Source organism: Scophthalmus maximus, chromosome 15 (genome assembly GCF_022379125.1).
Source record: "Scophthalmus maximus strain ysfricsl-2021 chromosome 15, ASM2237912v1, whole genome shotgun sequence".
Lineage (NCBI taxonomy): Eukaryota > Metazoa > Chordata > Actinopteri > Pleuronectiformes > Scophthalmidae > Scophthalmus > Scophthalmus maximus.
The window spans coordinates 11,200,358-11,222,483 of NC_061529.1; the positions used below are offsets into that span (position 1 = coordinate 11,200,358).

The 22,126-nt window shown below is 41.7% G+C and overlaps 2 protein-coding genes across 3 annotated transcripts; one reads left to right on the forward strand and one right to left on the reverse strand.

Moving 5' to 3' along the window:
- Positions 1-816: 816 nt before the first annotated feature.
- Positions 817-5,041, forward strand: LOC118286011 (serine protease HTRA2, mitochondrial). Of its 2 annotated transcripts, none has more exons than XM_035610074.1 (8): positions 817-1,497; positions 2,240-2,444; positions 2,643-2,837; positions 3,042-3,074; positions 3,426-3,534; positions 3,650-3,719; positions 3,818-3,913; positions 4,461-5,041. In XM_035610074.1, exons 1-8 carry the CDS (start codon positions 1,037-1,039, stop codon positions 4,699-4,701), a joined length of 1,410 nt encoding a protein of 469 aa, XP_035465967.1. In that variant the 5' UTR covers positions 817-1,036; the 3' UTR covers positions 4,702-5,041. The 2 variants fall into 2 exon arrangements, with proteins under 2 accessions (XP_035465967.1, XP_035465968.1); XM_035610075.1 differs by having other exon boundaries at positions 818-1,497; positions 4,495-5,041.
- Positions 5,042-5,137: 96 nt separating this feature from the next.
- Positions 5,138-18,061, reverse strand: hif1aa (hypoxia inducible factor 1 subunit alpha a). Its single transcript, XM_035610073.2, has 15 exons — positions 17,777-18,061; positions 11,097-11,287; positions 10,541-10,692; positions 10,198-10,282; positions 9,405-9,514; positions 8,775-8,977; positions 8,455-8,561; positions 8,176-8,323; positions 7,702-8,006; positions 7,411-7,613; positions 7,191-7,313; positions 6,819-7,075; positions 6,636-6,735; positions 6,434-6,539; positions 5,138-6,337 (listed from the first exon to the last, which is right to left on the reverse strand). The coding sequence occupies exons 1-15, from the start codon at positions 17,806-17,808 to the stop codon at positions 6,174-6,176; spliced, it is 2,286 nt and encodes a 761-aa protein (XP_035465966.1). The 5' UTR covers positions 17,809-18,061; the 3' UTR covers positions 5,138-6,173.
- Between the last annotated feature and the right edge of the window lie 4,065 nt (positions 18,062-22,126).

The following is a 22,126-nucleotide window of genomic DNA, read 5'->3' on the forward strand; positions in this document are numbered from 1 at the left end:
TCAAAGGCTGAATAATAACTATCTTCATCTCAACATTAAAAAGAGTAATAAATCAAACTGACAACAGCCGTGACACTGTTTACACAAAAAGCTGGTAAACATTTCCACCTTTTTTCCAGGTGAGCTCCTTTTTTTATGAAGGTGAGTGTTTAAACATATAGTTCCCTGGATGGGTCACAGTACTGAATTCAGGAGCGAGCTAAAGAAGACAAATGTATCATGTTGGAAAAATATATCCCACAACCCCAAAATAAGTTTCCTATTAATGTAATGAATTAACTATAAATCATTAGTAATTGCTTTTTATTTATGAGCCCGTTACAGAGTCAATAATTCAATTCAAATAGCCTTGTTAATCCGTTTAGAACTTCGTTTGTGTAAAAGCATCAGTGCACATATATTGCAACAACATATATAACATACAGAGAGCAATCGGCAGTGGTAAGCACAGCTTGTAACTGTTAAAGTGATAAGTAATCAATTAATAGATTAATATAATTAATCAATAAATGGTGCTTTAGCAGAGAGTGGTATCAATAACAACAAAGAACTCACGGGGCCCATCTTCCAGCATTGTGAGGAGGTAAACATTTGAAGCTTTACGTACATTCTGTTGAGTGTTAATGACACTTCTATACCTTCAACATATCGAATGCAGTATTATACTTAGTCGTATATATACTTCTATCACAAAAAGGTTTCAAATGCAGATACTTGGTTCCTGCATATCTAACAAGTGTATAAAGTATTTCACGTTTTTATCCTGTGGGGAGCAGTATTACAACACGTGTCGTCTATGCAGACAAAAGAAGAAGAATTGCACTGCGCATGCCCGGAACAGGTCGTCGGTATGTCAACTGAACTGACAGGCGGAGTAAACGACAGTAGAGTTGTAAGTGTTTGTATTGTTTTGTTTTTATGTGAAGGAACGCCGCGATAATTACACTCGCTACAAAACAGACCGTCCGCACTGTGGATAAAGTTGGACACGAAGTGTTGTTGTGTGACTGTGTGAAAACGACCGACGTGATGCAACATGGCAGCAGCTGCTGTCAATCGGGTTTTTCTCTCAGCGCTGAGGACACACGGGTGGCGACAGAGCCGCGGACTCAGCTCTGCGGCGGAGGGGACAGTCGCCCGGCAGCCCTCTGTTGCTCCATGTGACCACCGGGGAGCAGAGGGAGACAGGCGCCTGGACAGGAGAGCTCCTGCAGGGGACAGGAGAGGCGGTCAGAGCGGCAGCAGGTCTGCTCCGCTGCTCAGGTCAGTGGCGCTGGGTCTGGGACTCTGTGCTGCGGCGCATCTGGACCTTCAACAGGACGGGGAACAAAGCGACAGAAGAGTTTCGGTGTCCGGGAGGTTTCTTGAGCACATCCTGTCATCGGCCCACTGTGCTTCTCCCTTCAAACCCGACAGTCCTCGGTATAAATACAACTTCATCGCGGATGTGGTGGAGAAGTCCACTCCAGCTGTCGTGTACATTGAAATCGTGGCCAGGTGAGTTGGGTTAACCAATCAATGAATCCATTACTTTTACGTTTTTCCCGCTTGAAAATATCTCAAACCATTCAACATTAAGTGGCAAATATTTTGATAAAAGGCTAATCGTGCAGGAACATTTAAAGCAAAAAGGCCGGAAATAAATAAATCAGACCAGGTTAATTACTAAGTGAAAATACTTGTCATTTGCAGCCCTATATAAGACTCGCACCTGATGATGGTACGTTGTAATAATCACTACAAAATCTGTGACTGCGGAGGCAACACATCAAAATACAAATTATGAAACGTGGAAAAAAACACCTGTGAAACAGTTTAAATTCTTCATCAGGTCACAGATTGTTGATCTGGCGAAGGACTGCAAGAACGATTGTATTTGGTATCGGCTAAGTTAACACATTATCATTAAAGGGCTGCGATAAATTGCAGAGCGCAGAAAGGTATTGCATTTATGAGAAGCCCATAAAAAAAAATCCAGAGCATTTGAAGCAAAGTCGGTCTCCAGATGTTCACAGGCCTTCAGAGGACTGCGGTTCATCAAGTAATGTCTGGTTTTGTGGTCGTGTGACTGACTTTGTCTGAGCAAATGTGAGTATGGTTTATATGATCAGCTGATATTATAGGAGTCCATTAGCTGGGTCACGCATGCCTGTTCTTACCGTAGTTGCCGAGTTAGTCAAATAAAGCATTTTTTCATCCAGCCTGAATAAGCGGAACTTTTGTGTTTTATGTTTTTCAGACACCCGTTTTCAGGAAGAGAAGTCCCGGTGTCCAATGGTTCTGGTTTCATCATCAGCAGCGACGGTCTCATCGTCACCAATGCTCACGTTGTCGCCAACAAGCGAGGCGTCCAAGTGAAGCTCACCAACGGAAACACGTACCATGCAACCGTGCAGGACGTTGATCCAGTGGCAGACATTGCCACAATCAAAATCACTGCAAACGTGGGCAACAAGCTACAAAAATATCTACTGGATTGACTATATGTTTATCGTTTTTATAGTACTCGACCCGCATTGAATTCTATCATAGTTTATATACACACACAATAACCCGTACCACAGAGACTGAATCAGGATAGTATTTGAATGTATGAAGGATGCACCGTTGAATTTGTCTTTCCTCCTCCCCCTGACATACAGAATCCTTTACCCACGCTCAATCTCGGTCAGTCGTCTGAAGTTCGACAAGGAGAGTTCGTGGTCGCCATGGGAAGCCCGTTTGCTTTACGGAACACAATCACATCAGGAATTGTCAGCTCTGTCCAGAGAGGCAGTAAGGAGCTGGGCCTGTCAAACTCCAACATGGATTACATACAAACGGATGCAGCCATTGATGTGAGTATCAAGGGTATAGATGTATGTGTTAATTATTTTTGTCTTTCTGCTTATGTATTACCTATTTTATGAGTAGGAATATTTCTAGACATTAGGGAAAGTCTAATAATGGATGAGGACAAAAAGGAGCTAACAGAGGGATTTTGCTGTGACTAATTCTCTTATCATGCTCCTTTAACATCACGTGACTGATTTTTTTTGCAGTTTGGAAATTCTGGAGGTCCCTTGATTAACTTGGTGAGTCGCAGATCCTGTAAACGAAAGTGTTAATCATCACATTCACATTCAACGGCAAACCCTTTCTGACTGCTGTGGTGTGCAACGTTGGAATTTTCATTGTTAATTTACTGTAGATAAAGCTGCTAGATTTATTCATTACAAAGTTTTGCATCTGATGAGTTGAGTATGAGGATGACATGATGTCGTTTTATTGTCTGTTCAAAAGTTGATTCCTAATAAAAGGCGAAATCATCATTTTAAATATGACCAATTATTTTCATTAAGATTGACATCACTAGACTCTGACAGACAAATACCACACTGGTTGACCAGCTCTTATGTGAATGTGTTATTTTGTCTGTTATTTAGGACGGTGAAGTCATCGGTATTAACACCATGAAGGTCACTGCAGGAATCTCCTTTGCTATTCCGTCCGATCACCTGAGAATTTTTCTTGATAAAGCAGCAAAAAGAAAAAGTAAGAACAGAATCAAAAAACTACACGCCGCACCCTTTTTCTGTCCGTCATGTTCTCTCTTGTGAAGAATATTTATATATTTTTACACTTTCGTTTTGTGTCTATCTTCTCCGAGGTTCCCGGCTGGGTGAGTCGGAGACAAAGCAGCGATACATTGGGGTAATGATGCTGACACTGACCCCGAGGTAAATGCTTCACAAATATAGGTGCCTGTGGTAAAACGGAGTACAGTCTAGTTACAGTAGCATTGTGTCTGAAACACGTTTTTTTACCTTTACTACAGCATCATTGCTCAGTTGAAGTTAAGAGACCCGTCCTTCTCAGACGTGACACATGGCGTCCTTATTCACAGAGTCATCACGGGCTCCCCGGCCAGCAGGTAAGCAGACCAGGCAACTGTGGATGTGGAAGAGTGGTGCTTTTTCTTTTTGAAGGTGAATGTCATCTTTATGTCTGTGTTTTAGTAAAGAGCATTCCCACATTAATAACTAGAATGGCAAACAATACAGTGTATACCTCCACCCAAGGCTGAACAATCCTACACATTGTCTAGTTGTTAGGGTAGAAATATAATTGTTTGATATCCTTAATTATTACCATGTAAAAAATATCAATTTTACATGCATTAACTATGTTAAAAAAGAAGTTCCTGGATCAACCCCATCCTGCCACCAAATTTGGTGGAAACCGTTTTCCTAGTTTTTGTGTAATGCTGCTTACAAATAAACCAACAGACAGACACACAAGTGAAGACATAACCTGCTTGGCGGGGGTGAAAAGGAAGATAACAGGCATGATTAACTATTTAAATCACATATTTGTTTTGACAGTTATGCAAATTGTATCCTTCAATGCCTTACAAAGATTAATGGGATTTATTCTGCAAGTTCTGGAAATCTTCCAACATATTTTGCCATGTTGCCCAGCTTTTTAGCCACAGTGGTGTCGTACTCGTTTCAGAGCTGGCATGCTACCGGGAGACGTGGTGGTGGAGATAAACGGGGTGAAGGTGAACTCTTCGGAGGAGATCTACCAGGCTGTCCGCAGCATCAACAATATCACCATGGTGGTGCAGAGAGGGCACGAGCTGCTTCGATTGCAAATGACTCCGGAGTACACAGAGTGACACTCGTGACCACTTGTTGGCCTGATAAACAGACTGTTTAGAGTATATGGACATAATTAGTTCATGTGTGCAGGACAAAACTGAAAGCTGGTTATGACTGTGACATGAAAATGTGTTCGACCGTGGTTCAGACTTGTTAAATATTTTGTTGTTACTACAAAGAGAAAAACAGCTGATAAAATACAGTATCAGCTAAAATGTGTTTTATGGCATATTTTTCAGTTAGATTATTGCCCTTTTCTTCATGGCACTTAACACAATGATTTAATGTCTCAAACACAAAAGGTTTGAATCGATGTGAACCTGCCAGCGACTCAAGATGCAGAAACTGTTCAGTATTTATTCCCTTTTTTAAATACAATGAACAAAATGTGTCTTCTACTTCGAAAACTAGTCTGTCATTTTAATAATGTGAGTTTTCTAGTGCCTAAAATACAGTATTTCTAAGATATGTTAATGAAACCTGAAACAATGTACTTTATTTCAGCCATTTAATGTTAGACAGCAACAAGAAGCATGAGACAACAATATGGCATGGAGCAATGGTATTTGACTGACAACCATTAACTGAGCTAACAGGTTTGACCACTCACCAATGCTACTATGATGACGATGATCACACAAGTAAAAATCTAAGTTGCTGAGATTCCACTTAATTGAAGACAGTTCTGAATGTTTCTCACAAAGTAAAAACCAAAAACATGAATTCACTCCATGTTGAGAGAAAAATGCTTGTCCTCCACGACGAGAAGCAAATGTGAAAAGATCACTCCCAGTTTACTCAAGAGAGTACGAATCAAAGCTGTGAAGCCAGACTGAGTAGATTAAAATGTCCCTGGTATATGTACAGTAACACACACTTACAGCAAAGTAATAAAGTGACATGTACGGGACTGCTACACAATTAAAAGTATTTACCTCGAAGACTGATAGCTATTAAATGAAAACATTTAAACAATAGTTTTTATACTTTTTAGACTAAAGACTTTAGACTAAATCTTGTTAAGTACGAGTACTACAACATACAAGTATGGGAAGAAGAAAAAAATAAAATTGTTCAAATCCCATTAAAACTACTTTAAAAAGACTTAATATATATTGCTGGTAATATTTTTCTTTTTAAGAAAATATAAATTGTGCGACTGAAGCTTACAATACACTGCTGGCAGTAGCGCCAGGTTCTGTGGTGACCTGCTGGAAGAGGGTCATCTGTCGAGGCGCTGTGTGCTGAGAGACTCCCCGGAAGAGAGCGAACACAAAACAAAACAAGTGGACATCTCAAGATGCCTGAATCCCTTGCACCCAGATGCTGCCATGGCGTTTGTCACGGTGGAATGCTGCAGATATCACATGATGTGCACAAACAGCAGCCAAACTAATCAAACTCATATAGATACTTAAATAAGGGGCGGTGGGGGTTAGGTTGGGTTTGGGTCTGGGGCAGGGAGTGACAATGTGAGCGAGAAACTGTAGTGTCCAGTCTAGTCCAGCAGTGAGCAGGCTAAGCATCGACTCAGTTGATGTGGTCCAGTGCGCGCAGCAGCTCCTCCCCCTGCAGCAGGTACTGACGGCCCTGCAGGGGGGCGTTGACCTCGCAGTCATAGCGGGTGAGCTGTGGCAGGGTGAAGAGAGAACTGGTGCCCTCCGACGTGCTGCCCAGGAGCCGACTCGCCAGATCTGCGAGGGGGAAATACAAGTCAGTATAATGAATCCCCATGCTGACTAGTTTCAGGCAACAGCCACGAGTGTTTATCAAAGATGTAGTTTATTCACCTGAAGGCAGCAGAAGTATGGTGGTGGTGGTGGTGGCGGTGGTTGTTCCTGACTTTGAGGCTTTCAGCTTTTTGCCCTGCTCCAGCTGTTCCTCAAGCAAATATCCCTGCAAAAAATAGTAATCCAAAAAGACGTGTTCAAACTCTCAATCTATAAATGTAAAATGTGCTCAATAACCTTGATTTGGATAATGATAACCTACCTGTCCGATTATCTCCTTTATTTCACCCAGTTTTCTTTTGCGCTGTGCGTTCTGAGCTGCTAGGGTCCTGAGCGAGACTTCTTTGTCCAACTGCGGGGTCCTGCAGCACAGTTATAATTATGTTTAGCTAACCCTAAAAAAGGTGATATGATAAAGTACTTAAGTGCATTTTTTATGCTTTACCTCTTAGCGATGATGGTGGCAGGATGAGGGGCGTTTACAGGCTCAAGCGGTGCTGGGGAGGCTGTGCTACTTCCTGGTGAGCTGAATGGCGAGCTGGGGTAGCTGTTGACATCTTGTGTGACTTGAAGTGGCGAACTCTTGAGGGATTTGACTTGCACACAAGTCAAAGGCTCATCTGGGGTCAGACTGCGCAGCTGGAAGTCATCGTCCATGGGGATGTAGGGAGCCAACATCTCCAGATCCAAGTCTTCCATTGCCTTGAGGGGAGAAAAAAATCTAATGAATTCTGATAGAGATGTTTTTACTTTTTTAGCGAAACGATTAACTCGATTTAGATTGAGTCAAATCTATAGTATCTCCTGGCTTTATTACCTGTGTGGTGAAGGGGGTCTTGGGCTCTGTGTCAATGGCAAATAGCTTCTCCACCAAGTCTAGTTTGAAGTCTGAGCTCATCTCTGAGTCCATGGGCAAACAGAAGTCCAACTGACTGTCAGTCTAAAGAGAAGAGAGGTAAAAATTAAATCCCATCTCATTAGTGGACAAATGTTTTTTAGTTTATACTGCGAAATCACAGCAGTCTACTCAGTGTTACCTCTGAGGAGCTGTGGCTGGTTATTGAAGTGGACGGAGCCGGGGCATAGCTCTCAGCTTTTGAATCGTCAGTGGTGGTGGTGGTGACGTGGAGGGGCTCGCTGGGTGGCAGGGGGGAGAGAGGCAGAGCCAGCTTCTCACTGGAGGAGGGAAGCATTACATCATTGTACAGAGGGACCTCCTTCAGCAGCTGGATCTCTGAATCTGTACCAGAGGACAGAAGGAGGTTTGTCACACAAACTTTTGGTTTATGCCGTGGAGATGCTAAAGAGCGAATAACAAGGCCACGAACCAGGGCAGCTGAAGTCCAGGGAGATGATGGTGTCTCCTGCGGCCGGGGCCAGCAGGGTGAGGGCCTCAGGTTCTTCCTTCAGCTGGTCGTACAGGCTTGCCAGCGGCCGGGCCTCTACCTTTTGAGTGAACAGTTTGATCACGTCCAGCTCTGGGGCTTTCTCCTCCACCTCCTTCAGCAGGATTGGAGAGTCAAGGGGGCTGCTCTCCACCACGGCCTTTACTTCTTCCCGCGGCTCCTCCTTCACTGGCTTCACATCATCGGTCTGCTCCAAAGACAGGACAAGTTTCTCCTCCTGGATGCCACTGTAGTGGAGGACAGGGGAGTTAACTGAGGATTTTGCTTAGTTAGACATAGGATTATACAAACATGCCACTTCATTGCTTAAAACTAACATTCTCCACATAATTATGCTAACGACAAACTGTCTCTTAACGTGGGAGGAACCAAACAAAAAGATTGTCTCTTTAGTACCTGAGCACAAAGTTGACACAGACAACACACTGTGGTTGGGAGTTCTTGTTGTTGTAGATGACCGTGGCTTGGGTTTCCACCCACACAAAGCCTCCTCTCTTGGCCAACATCCGGTACTGTCCTGTGCTGACCTGTCCCTTCGCAAACACTAAGAACAAAAAGGAAAGGAAAATAAGAAAATGTTGACTTTTGGCATTTGTTCGAAAGTTTGGTCAAAATAACACAACTGGAACTTGTTCAAATTAAACATTAAAGTTGCAATATAAGTCTGATGCTTACAGCTATGGTGAGTCTTCGTGAGATGGTCAGAGTCCAGAGCATGATAGTACTCGTACACGGAGCGATTCAACAGATCCTCTGGATCATAACCCATTAGCTCAGTGATCCTGGGGGGGGGGGGGGGGGGGGGAATTCTATCAATGACTTGCTAAAATAAATGTAGAGATCAAGCTTCTGTAGTAGCTTCATTGAACACTAGGTGGCTTTGTATGACTGTGCTGATGAGAACTCCTCAGTAAAGCACTACATGATATGCTCAAGAAGATGGTTGTAATAAACTTCTTAAGCATATCTTTTTCATTCCAATGACCAAACCTCACCTCTCGTCACAATAAGTGAACTTCATGTCCATCGTGTGGCGGCTGAGAAAGGTCTTGGCGTCCAGAGGGACCTCAATGTTGGAGGGGTGCTGTATGGGGTCACAGATCAGAACCATGTAGGGGACAGGGGGCTCCTTGTGCCCGGTAGTAGTCTGTTCAGTGTGGGTTTCATAAACACGAACGTGACCTGAGCAGTGGAGAACCTGGGGAGAGATTTGGAAAAAAAACATAATTATTATCATTTCCAGACCCCAAGGACACCAAATGATTAAAGATATGTCATGTGTACCTGCCTATGAAACATACTCATTTTCTACCAATAACTACTTCTTTTGACAGCATAACATTTAGCCAACCAATGCTGATTACTTACAATTCTATAATGTTAAGTGTAAGAGAGAGGATGGCGATAACAATTCATTTTATTGTACAGGGAACAACTTTTTTTGCCGTTGCTTTTGTATTTCTCTCTCTTCCAATGAGACACTTTTTTATTTTTTCCTGTTGTGCTGGTATCCTAGTATCCCTATGTTCTTCATTTCACATGTCCAACAATCTTGAATGGAACCATTCATGTTATTTCTAAAAGGTTAACAGAAATGTTTATACATGACTGCAGCGGAGCTTTACCTTCCATGTAGCGGACTTGACGTTGACAGTGCGGCCCCGGCTCGTCAGAGTGCATTTCATTCGGAGGAAGAAGCTGCGCTCTGTGTTTGGATCCTTGGTCTTTTTGGAGCCTGAAACCACACAAGAAAAAAAATTAAAAAAATAAAAATAAAAAAGGGAAATAGCATTTGTATGCTGACATGCACATGTGTGGAAATGTCAATAAAGTCCAACTTGAACATTAGCATTTACAATTGGCTCCATTTCCATGGGAAAGGTTTGCCTCCTGCCAACATTTCATATTTGCATTCAGAGGAGACATTAAGTGTTTTTTTGCACTGAGGGGAGCTACAAGCTGAATACAGGAAGTAGAGTGAGCAGCCGTTACAGCTGAGATAATATCATTGTGCTCTCCCCACAACGCATAACAGAAAATGTAATGTGCCATCAAGCGAGCCTCTGTTGATAACAAATTATATTATGATGAACATCTCAGTTTTGATTGAATTAATTTCTCTTAACAAAGTCTATCCACCCACAAAAAACAAGGCTATATTGTGTTCTGCAGGAAAACAGAAGATGTGCCAATAATGTAGCATTCATTCACATAACCCTTAATAAAAGGTCACTGAAGTCCACTCACTTTAATGACTTTTACCTCAGCACTGAAGAGGGAATATGATAACTGGTTCTGACAGATTCCTAGTCTGAACTTGCCAGCTCACAGAAAACTGGATTCCCTGCTGATGAGTGGTTTCGTGTGTCTGTCTCTCTCCGTTATAGAGGGTCTGTCATAATATGAAACTGCTCTCACCTGTTCTGTGGATGAGCATCTCCCGCAGCTCCTCCTGGTCACAGGGGTGTGTAAATTCAAAGACGCTTTGTCCAGTCAGGTCAAACTGCAGCGGACAGAGTGATAGAATCTAAGTTTTCTAACCACATACATGCACGGCAATTTGTCCACACTTTTCATGGTAGATGTGTGAGGACTACAATATTTTCAATTAAAGGCCTAATGTGTATGTGTAGTGTTTGAGTATTATCTGTAAAAAAAAATGTTTTTAACAATGAGTATGTTTTATTTAAAAAAATTTTTGTGGGCTTTCAGTTTCCCATTAATATTCATGCTGACAAGCAGCGAGTTCAGGCTGACTGACCTGTGCCAGCCCCAAGCATTTGTTGACATTCTCAGAGAGATAAATTATATCTCCATCTTCAGACAGCACCATGAGGAAACCATCCAGAGCCTTAAGGTAGGAGCTGTTTAGCTGAATATCCAGCTCTGTCTCCTCTTCTGCCGGGGGGTCATCTGGAGGAGATAAGGAGGTAACAGAGGAAAGAGAAGAGGGGTAAAGCAAAAGGAGATTAGGCGCGGGAGCTCATCACAAGTCGTTGTTTAAAGAACATTTTACAGGGTAAGGGAATGCGACACACATACTACATTCAAAGCTACATCTGCACATGTTTTTATCTGTGTATGTTAGGGTGGATTTTTTTTATTTCCCTCCAGTAGTCAAATTACATCATTTTTAGGTGATGGTATCCTACAAGAAAACTACTCAAATTTCTTTAAGTATGTCCTATCTAATGAGTCACTCTCAAGCTGCCTCTAAAATAACAAAGGCAATAACTGCACAATTCAACTATCATTGGGACCTAAGTGAACAAATACAGATGTGTACACTATCGGGTATAACAAATACTGATACTGACCAGTGGTGAGAAGATTCCTCATGCGCAGATAGCTGATGGTCAGCCTCATGATGGAGGCCTTGTCCAGGCTGGAGCTGACGCTGTGGGGCAGGGGCAGCTGCTGGGCCAGCTCGTAGAACACCTCCGACTCCTTCCCACGCCGGCATCGCGCTGCATCCCTCGACTTCTCCTTCCTCCGCTCCGAGCTCACTCTGCGGGAGACAGGCGGTGGGTCAGCAACAGACTCGTGACAAACTGGTTCTGACTCAACAATTTGCACTACAGGAGATGACATCCCTCCCTCCTGACTCAAGTGTCTGCTCACAGTCTGATCAGCCTCTGGCCCGTCACAGGGGGGAAGGCTTCTGCTGCAGCAGCTGGAGTCCGCAGCAAGCACACTCAGAGCCAAGCCACCGCCTGGACCCCTATCAGACTCATTTACATACATGGCTATCTGAGAGCGTCTTATTGGCCGACGACCAAAAGAAAATGGAGCACACCCCCTTGGAGTGATTGGCTGAGAGGTCTGTCTCCTGGTACCAAGCTACAGTGCGACACCAATCATTGGGACATTTACTGGGCTGGCTCAACTGATCTACAGACAGGAGAATGACAATACAGGCACTAACAACAGAGTGACACCTGCAACTAGCAACACAAACAAACTGCCATGTTTTCTATTAGTTTGCTTCAGCAACCCACAGAGCTGCTTTCTGCTCATAATTCAAAACAAAAACTAAAAACTAAATTGTGCAGTAATCCCTGAAGTTAATGGAATCTAGCTGCATTGTAAATATGATCCTAAGACCTGGCAGTATTTTAAAAGGACAAATCTCTAAAAACTGATTTTGCCAACTTCTCCCTGGCTTGTAAACCGAGCACTGATTAGATTTTTTTCTGCATGATCACTGCTATACATTAGCAGTTTAAATCTCCAACATAATTGTATAATCACCGACTGCAGCCAATTTAGTTCCACACTCTCTCACGACAACCACTACCCCATGACCTAAGAGGCACTTTAGAAGACACCGGAGCTGCATCAGTTCAAAACAAATGGCGCTTCAAAAGTCCTTGCTTTGAAATGTACACCTGATTGAAATTGATCTGTTATAGACTTAAAGCATTTACCAAGGCCATATTGTTATTTGAGGCTCACTCACAAGAGAATGGACAGGCTAACTAAAATTAGGCTGCTGTGAATCAAATCTCTGATCTGTGATGCAGGGACAAAAAAAAAACTTAAAAAGCTGCCATCAAATACAGCCGGTGTGAAACATCCACAAAGACTGAGTCCTGTTGGGAAGACAATGAGTAAGAGATTATGAATCTAATGAGGATTGTGTATTTTTTCTTCCTCACATATAGTTAGCATGTGCAAAAGAGGAGGTATTTAAACAGTACAGAAAACATGTACAAACATCAAAACTACAAACCCATACAACACACACTGAATGATGGCTCAACCAGTTTGTTAGGATTTCTTTCTTTGGACATCTAATCCCCATTTGATGAGAAATGCTGCCAGACCTTTGTTAGTACATATACTAGAAAAAAACTCTGGAATATAACTGGAATATAAATGTTTCAACCTAGACTCCAATTACAGCTACGACCACAAACCTACACCTTCAGCCACGTTTGCACATTTGTCAAACACCACTGACAAATATTTACAATATCTGCCGTCGACCCCCAAGGAACCTAACCATAAATGTCTGAGCATCGGGAAAGGTAACTGCAACGTTGTGCAATCAGTTCTGTATTGTATCAACAACACATTAGCCCATGTAAGGCTTTTTTCCAACAATCACTTCTAACTAACTTTCAAGTAAACAGCTTCATTTATCAACACAGGCTGAAATTACAACAAATGATTAACACGCCATTGTTCACATTCACCTGAGACAGTCCTCTCACAGAGCTACAGGATCTAATGTCGGATAAACGCCAAAAAGGTCGTAAACATTGGTCCCACAAGACGACTAGACGACTGATTAGTACTAGTCTGTATACAGACTGTTTTCCTCTGCAGTGGCTGATCCATGTTATATCACATTGTTCTGCAAATCCCGTTCAAAGGAAGTTCAGCTATACTATTCTACTACAATACACCACCACTGACAGAGATGGACATTACGGAAGATGACGTTCATCATTACTGCAAACTACAGCTCTTTACACAATACAAGGAATAATAAAGTAATAATCAATCAATACCAAAGCAATAAACTTAACTAAAGATCCAGATCATAAAAGGACATCAGTTTGTGTTGAAAGCAAGCCTTCCTTTTACAAGTGTGATAGGAATTACAGCCATGTGACACTTTTATGTCCCAATCAGCAAGTGATAATTATAAAAAAGTAAAATGGCTGCCATTTGATGACATGCCTCATCAAACTTGCAAAAGGATAGAAGACACTGCTTTTATTCTTTGACATAAAACATGCAGCGACAACAAAACGCGCCTGTTGATGTTAAAACAAAGGCGAGCGGAGAGCCCGCCGTTACATAACACTACTAATTCACAGGGGGATCCATGCCCAGCAGTCCTCTACATGACATGCATCACAACACATTTTTTGCTTGCATTAATTAACTTGCGTTGCTTTGCATCAGTGCTATTATGTAAAGAACATTTTTTGAACAGTTTAACAGATGTGAACTGGAGATCAATAAGGAAACAAACCAGTGTACAATTAAAATCACATTCTAGCAGAGCTGCTTGTGTATTTTGTTACCAGGGGCTGACCCATTTCATTAGAGTGATGTTCTCTATCTGTCAGTACTGTTTAGTGTGACAGTAAACACGGTCTTATCTGTTATATAATCCAGTTCACGGAAACTCCACAACTGAAACTTTAACCGAATATGAAGAGAAAGACTGAAAATAAATCTCTTTTCACATAAACAGTTTAGTAGGGGATTGATGCTGTGATTGAATTTCTGATACATATTGCATATTGTTGTGGATGCTAAAAATCTACATTACTTTGAATTATTTGGAAGTGCAATAATTAAACTGCAGTTGAGTATAATGGTTCAGTAGCACTGATGTCTGATAGTTCCTTGTGTTCAGCTACTTGACAAAGGATTATCTAAATATATAAAATCACTAAGGGGAAACTTATCAGAATCTGGATGAACTTTGTGCTGACTGTAGCATACACTTTATCTGATAAGGAACGGTGTATAGTTTTGGTTTTCATTTATATTCTGTATTCAAACTTTGTACGGTCCCATGATAACCATGAGCGAGTTCCATTAACAGATGAAGACCCGTCATTGAAAGTTATATGACAAAAGCCAGGGAAAAAATGTTTTTTGTTTATCCTCACACTAGCCTGTCTTTCTCCACGGGAAGCTGCTGACCTGTCAAACATTCTCAAGTTTAATACATAATATAAACAATTCACAAAGCTACTGTAGCTCAAATTACCTCCTTGTGTGCTACACTTCTTAATAAGATGACTTTAACTGCTTACATTTGGCCCATGTGCAGTCGCCAGGTCCAACATATGTGGTCCATTCGTCATAAAGGAGTCTCCACTCTGACTCACCCAATGTGGACTGTACAAAACAGCCTCCAACTGATCAAGCACTTTGCTTCCTTCCTTCATTGCCATTTACAAAGCTCCATCTCTGACACACTTTGGACAATTTAAAACACTGCCTTGGAGAAACTGCTATTTTTTGTATCAATGCACTGCAGAAGCTTTTCGGGGTGGGACAAGAAATGCATTTTTGCAGGGAAGGAGTGTCCTAGAGCAAAAAAGACGCTGAAGTGTATCTGTTCAAAAGGATAGACAGGTGCCTGGAAGACTGGTACACAACACTACATTAATTTTTGAAAATGGTACCATCTCTATTGCTGACCTTAGATCTTTCACAGCATGTTCTGTTACATCACAGCCATCCCAAAGTGTGTCGGAATTGCAAAACTAAATAAATCTAATTTCAAGTGGATCTTCTTTTTCTTTAGTGTCACTTTTTCAAACTGCTATATATAGAACCAAATTCTAGTATGGACAGTGAAACCAATGCAGGTGCCGAGAGGTGTAGTATTGCAATATTTTATCTGGACAGATTCTGCATCCAACACAACGTACGAAGTGGTTAAAGTAAGTGATAGAATTGTGCTATTGATCTCAACTGGCTAATATATGCAATACAAATCTGGATGTTTACATAGAAGGGCTGTCACATTTTTTCAGTTTTGATGTGGGATTTCACATCTAGCTTTTGTGTTGTTTTCTGATAATGTGTCGTTTTGAGCCTTGAACCCTGAAGAGCATCCTTGCTTCATTATCAATCAATCCTTAAAGCTTAGGAAGCCTTTACTGCTCAATATTAATGGAAATTCTCTGTCTTTATATTATTAAACACACTAAAATGCTCTCCTGGCTAACTACAATATCAACCAGTTAGAAAACAGTGATTTAAAAGTCTGATAAAAGCAAGCCACCAGTGCCCATTTATATTTCTTTATGTTTGTCTTCAATTCACAAAACTTTCATGAGAATAATGTGTTTTGCACAAACAAAACTAATCTATGCTCTGTACCAGCAGGTAAACACATTTCTGAATCAAGTTCGAACTAGCCTGCAAATAAGCAGTTATTGTAATTGTGCTTGAATGTCTCAGGGCAACCTGCAATGTGCCAGCCAGTGCATCGCTACACATATTTGGCCACTCCTATTGACGTCAAGCCCTGGTGATTAAGAGATGAGACAGAAATAATACCGTGGCACTTCACAGACCTGCTGAAACCACATCCAACCAGAATATAACTGTGGATTTTTTCTGAGTTAAAACTGAACACAACCAGGATGATGACCCTTAAACTACACCTATACAAGGAGCCTAATTTCAAGTTTGCAGAGAATGAGTGGAGAGCATTTGGCTGTTGGATACAGTCTACGGCTACGACGACTACTACAACAAAAACAACAACCACCACCACCACCACCACACGGTCACTACACAAGGCAACTGCTTGAAAGTGAAAAGACAAGAACAACAGGCAATTAACTAGTCAGTCTACTAACAGACATTTTTAACAATTCCACTAAACCATTTTAGCAAAAGTGCACAACAACAAGAGCATTAATTACATCTTTAAAATAACTCAGTAGGATTTAAGCACGTTGGACAAAACATTATATTTTATATTAATTGTATCAATCAGTTCAGCAATTGCACAGTAAAACGTTTGAGCAGAGTGCACCCTTTGCACATACTATGCCAATGTTTAAAATCAACTAAGACAGTGACAATAGCTTGTCCTTGACCGTGTATGTCACAGTGAAGCTTTCTATTGATGTCATTTGTGGAAGACTTTCACTGTTGATATTTTAAACCCTGCTCACAGCAGAGGGATCCCCACATCCCCCATCCATTTAACGACTGATATGACCACTATTCTGTTTATCTCAGGGCTGACCATTTGTGAGGTGACTTTTTGGTGAATAACTACTGTTAACATTAGGACGACCCTTTCCCTCTGGTTGAATATGAACGGTTAAGTGCAGCTGGAACCAAGGCCAGTGTGTTTTTTGAAAAAATAACAAGCTTTACACACAAAGGTCTGAGTATGAACTCATCGCCTGTCACCATTGAATCTATCAATGGCGCAATAGATCAGGGAAGAAGGCTGGGTATGTTATATTATCCTATTCCCCAGTCAATACTTATTACTGAGTATGAACTGAAGCGTGTCCAGAAACAGCGTGAAGGTCAACTACATATTAAACTCATTGTAGACTTTGTCAGGCACGATCAATAACTATCAAAATCACAATTTTCATCACTTTGCAATAGATGGTCTCAATTTATCTGTGTTTTGAACTATGACATGAATACCCTGCTATCGTTCGTTTGTCAAACGTAAATGTATGTGACACACAAACCCTAATAGCCAGCAACATGATTTTTAAGTTGAAGTTAAAACTCTGTAAACAAGTTTTGTGGAAGTTTCAAGGGGAACTTTTGACATTTTACCGCGTATATTTTAAAACTATGTTAATTACTTCTCTTTGCCATTGAAAAAACTAGCAGTCCAGAAAATAAAAGAGATTCGCACTTCTCACCTTCTCTGTACCCTTAATAATTCAACAGAAACCACACACACGCGTGCGCGCGCGCGCACACACACACACACACACACACAGTGGAGCATGGCTCACATGAGCACTGGGAGCCTTTCACTCAACACGGTCGAGGTTGGCATATGAATACCAAACAGCACACTAATATTAATAGATCATAAAGTCACACGTCCGGCACAAATGTAAATAACGCTGGTGTTGCATCCAGGAAATTACAACAATAGCGTTGAAACGTCCTCTGACCAGATACAAATGATCTCAGAGCAGGTGTATCCAACGTAAACAGTGTGTCGAGGTGCTACCTGCTTGACTTGTTGATTTTGTGTAGCTTGTTAAATGAACAATGTCGCACCAATCGCCCTCGGTTACTTCTGTCGACTAGCTAGCTGTGTTAGCCGCAGGCTAGCGGGTCGCGTCGCTAGCATGTGTATAATGTCGGACAAACACGACAAACAAGCGAGTAACCTCGAGGTGAAGCTCATGATATCAGAGCGGCGGTGCTAATCACATCCCGCCCGATGGTCGAAGTTGTCAGGCAGGCTCCCACACAACAAAACAGCCAGCTACGTAGCATTAGCTAGCGCCGACGTTACCTTTTCTTTTCGGGTACGACTCCTGTGTCCATGTCAGGACGAAGGGAGCGGAGTTGAGCCTCTCTCTCGATATCCAGATGTATCCGGGCCCGACGAGAAATAAAGCAGGATCACAACGGTCACTCCGTAAATCCTCGGTCGGTGAGCAATACGAGTTCTCACGGTGCACGTTTCGTCAAGAACTCAAGCGTCCGTCCGCCTGAGAACCAGCCCACTCTTCTTCTTCTTCTTCTCCTTCTTCTTCTTCGCTCAGTGCCACGCTGGAGCGGGTCCCTGGCAGAGACAATGCTGCATCGTACAGGGTTTCTGGCTCCTCCCCCCTGCTCCGCGGGGGCGCGCGATCACATGCTTTTCCGTTCCTTCCATCGAGGACGCGCACAGGAAACCTGAGCGTCCACTAACACAGAATGCAAAATAACTGTCATTTACACTGACATTAACTAAACTTTTATATCTCCCTCGTTTCGCCAATTCTTCAGTATACTACATTCTATGTTAGATAGATAGATAGATAGATAGATGGATGGATGGATATATAGATAGATAGATAGATAGATAGATAGATAGATAGATAGATTGATTGATAGATAGATAGATAGATAGATTGATAGATAGATAGATTTGATATGCATATCGCAAAAATATAAAGATGCCTTCTGTACGATTACATTTGATAGGAGTTCTGGGGTGTTTTATATCATCTGCTTCCCTTTCACCTTTGGTGTTGGTAATACTTATTTTATAAAAAACACTAAACATGAGACACCTCAAGCTAAGGAACGCTTAAAGCTCCAACAACCACAGATTCAAATGTCAACTGGCTATAAGTGTTTTAATTGATTTGTAAAGGAATTTGAATCAGTTAAGTACAATGTTATCTAGGTCAGGCTCTGGAGTAGTAGGTATAATCGTATGGCCCTGCAGTGCTTGTATTTGTACTTATTCCAAAATAAAGTGGTGTTAAGCCAAATAGTCACAAAAGGGGCCCAACAAAAGATTTTTGTTCAGGGTTCAAACTGAGTTAAGTTTAGATCTTTTCTTGTTTCCAAATGCGTGTATAGAATTTTCAGGAAAGACTTTTTCATGTGTTAACTCTTTACATCATATACAAAAAGGGGAAAGTGGTGTTCTTGGTTGTTATGTCATCACCTCATTGCACCGGATTACCCATGTTTTCACAACATTTGACCCGTATGTGTGTGTGTGTGCGATGACTTAAAATACAGAGTTTGAATGTAAAAACTTGAAAAAAATGTATCAAGCTCACACATCCAGAGCTTTGCACAATATGTATTATCAAGGTGTATGTGAGGGATTTATGGTGGCCTCTTCTTCACTCTCACTGGCTTGCAGATGGTGTTGGTAATTTTCCTGTACTGTTTTGGAGACGTCTGCCCGGTCAGGCCCCTCCTCCTTCACCACTGTTGGTCATACTTGGTTGTTATCCATGTCACATGTGACATGTCCACTCTTGCTTTTGAAAAGGAAAATGGAATGAAAATGTTTTAACAGTCACACCAAATCAGAGCACACTACACTCCCCAACTACTTGTCTCTTTGCTATATTGCCTACAAATACTTTATCCCCTCACTGAGCACAGTTCACTTATTGCATTTGGCAATGACAATCAAACCGAGCTTTGGATGTCACTTCCCAGAACTGTTGGCTGAGTGGGGCAACACCTCAGTGTCAGTGGCTGAGAAGCAGACTGACTCCAGTTCAAATAAATACATGACCAGGCAGACCTTGTCTAGCTTTATCATATTGTGAAATTTAATTTCTGGTCATGTAAACCAATGTGACTTATGAAATCAGTGAAAAGCTCCGCACATACACCCAGCTGGAAGTTTGTAAGGAAAAACTATCCTCATCCTGCAATAAACCAACATGAATGTTGTAGTGTTGTTTTTATTGAAGTTGTTTTAGAGAGGGTTGAATTACCTTTATGGTCAGTTTGTAGTGCTGTTGGAGTATATTGCATTATTACATAGACACACATTTCTGTTATTTTGTCCACCAAAGTTATAACAATGAGGGCAGGCTAACTAACAAGAGCACCTGAATAATGCAACACAGGTCATCAGCACCACGAACTACATCCTCAACAAGTGAATCAACACCTCTCCAAAGCAGTTAACCTTCACAAAGGGAGGATTCATTACAGAACTCTTTCATTTCATTTGATTTATTTTGGCTAAGTGTACTGTACTTCATAAACTGCCCAATGACGGTAATGTTATGGATCTTCCGGATTCATCAGGATATATTCTTGCCAGCTTCTGCGCTTCACCAGAGATGGCTGAGCAAACAGTTTTATTTTGCCCATGTGGTTGAGTCTGTATTCAACACCAAAGTCAACATCGAGTGTTACATGTGATCACTCAACTATAGCAAATGTTTATTTATTTAGTCATTCTGTCAATTATCTGACTTTATGATTGTCTGAACATTGCCTAAGGTGACAGCCACACCTTTGTCTGCGCGCTTGGTCACTTCAGAGAGGTGAGCGCATGATACCTTCACAAACTTCCAGGCCTAGTCTGTCATCTCTAGAAGAGCCAACGGTTTGAAATGTTGAGCAACATTCTCTCTGTGGCTTTTATTTTCAATTACACAACACTGCTAGTATTAACAGCATTACGACACCTCCGAATGGCCAATGTTTAAATTACTGCATTGTCCTTGTAATGTTATTAATGGCCATTGTCTGGAGGGATCGTATTTTCTTTGTCAGTAATTCCTACACAGGGTGAGTCATGACCTAATGTAATAACCACAGGAACTGGTATGTGTGATGTAAAGAACAATGAAGGAAGTAAAAAGATTTCTCGAGGTACAGTAATAACTTGGGCAATGTCTTTGTGTGTCTTAGTCGTTATCTGTTGCTGCGTTTGAGGTATCAATCAAACAGGCCGGACAGAAGGGTCAAACACTGACTCCATCAAGCATTGCACAGACACTGCTGGCAGCCATCAGTAAGTCTCCGTAATGAAAGCGGAGACACGGCTCCTAAATCTCTCCTCTCATTCAGACATCACCCGAGGAAAGCTGGCCAACGGGGCCACATTAACGGGCAAACAAAAAGTAGTTTAATCCACTATACCAGTCGCTGAACAGAACACACCTCATGTTTGTTAGAGAAAGTTTACGGTAGATTAGTCGGCTACTCTTGAGTTCAATTTACTAAACTTGCGTATAAATCCTGAGTTTAAGTGATGTTTAAGGTGAATCAGGGATTGGATCCAGGTAGGAAGAGCCCTATGGCTTGTGTGGTTTTTGTAAGTAAACATAACTCTGCATCAGCAGAGCAGCTTTGTTTTACGTTCAAAGTATAGCAGCACTGTTTTTGGTTCCACATTAAACACAGGCATGTTTGCATCTCAAGCCACCGATTTACAGTATTTAGCAGCACAATCCTCCACAGGATTGTGGGCTGAGGAGATAAACAGATGTGATGTGGAGCCTGAAGACTTCCTCCCTCAAACTAACAGGAAGCCTCCATATCCATCCTGTGAGGTCAGGGTTGTTCAAGTCTGAGCAGGTTCAGCACAGGGCACACACCAGGTTCCACTTAATTCAAGTTTCTCTTCTCCCCTTTGTTGTTGTCGTTTTAACTGTTTCAATTTCTGCTGCCAACTGCACAGTGTACTGCATTCACACTTCTCAACGTTGCAGGGAAAAAAAGCATGATTGTCTTCCCCTTTCTATCAAAGGCGACAGTAATGACGCTGTGAGGTTTCCTGTTTACTCTCTGATGGTTTGCAAAGACAAAATGAGTTCAGAAGGCTCTCAACACTCTACGTCCTCCGAGTTTCCATTTTGTGTTCTCGCAGAGAGGTGTTCAGTGGGTAAAATATGCTGTAACTTTCTCAGATTTGCATGTTTGAAACTGGCCTCATGCACGTTCCCATTTCCCTGGCAGTCTGACCACGGACCTGGAAGCTTTCATGGACTCTGCGTTTATTGAGTGCAAGAGTGTGTAAGGAGAGAGGAGTAGACGAGTGACCTTCACACAGACCAAAACTCATTTGCGTCTGCCAATTGCCAAAAGCTGTACCGACACTCTACTTCTGTTCAGGTAACTGTGTGGTGAAATCTCATGACTTCATGGTATTTCACCGTCACCATGAATACTCACAGAGCTCTCTCCTAAGAAGAAATCTTGCATCATTTAGAAAATGCCTGGTTGATCAAATTATACGGCACTGATACAGATGCGAAGGAATTGAGTTGAGTTGGATATATTGCGGGTTTTATTTGCTGTATTTAAGTAAAATCAAAGTTTTAGCTTTTATTTTGAAAGTGAGGGGACTAAGCCAGTGTGTGTTGGTCTGTGTATATTTGTATTT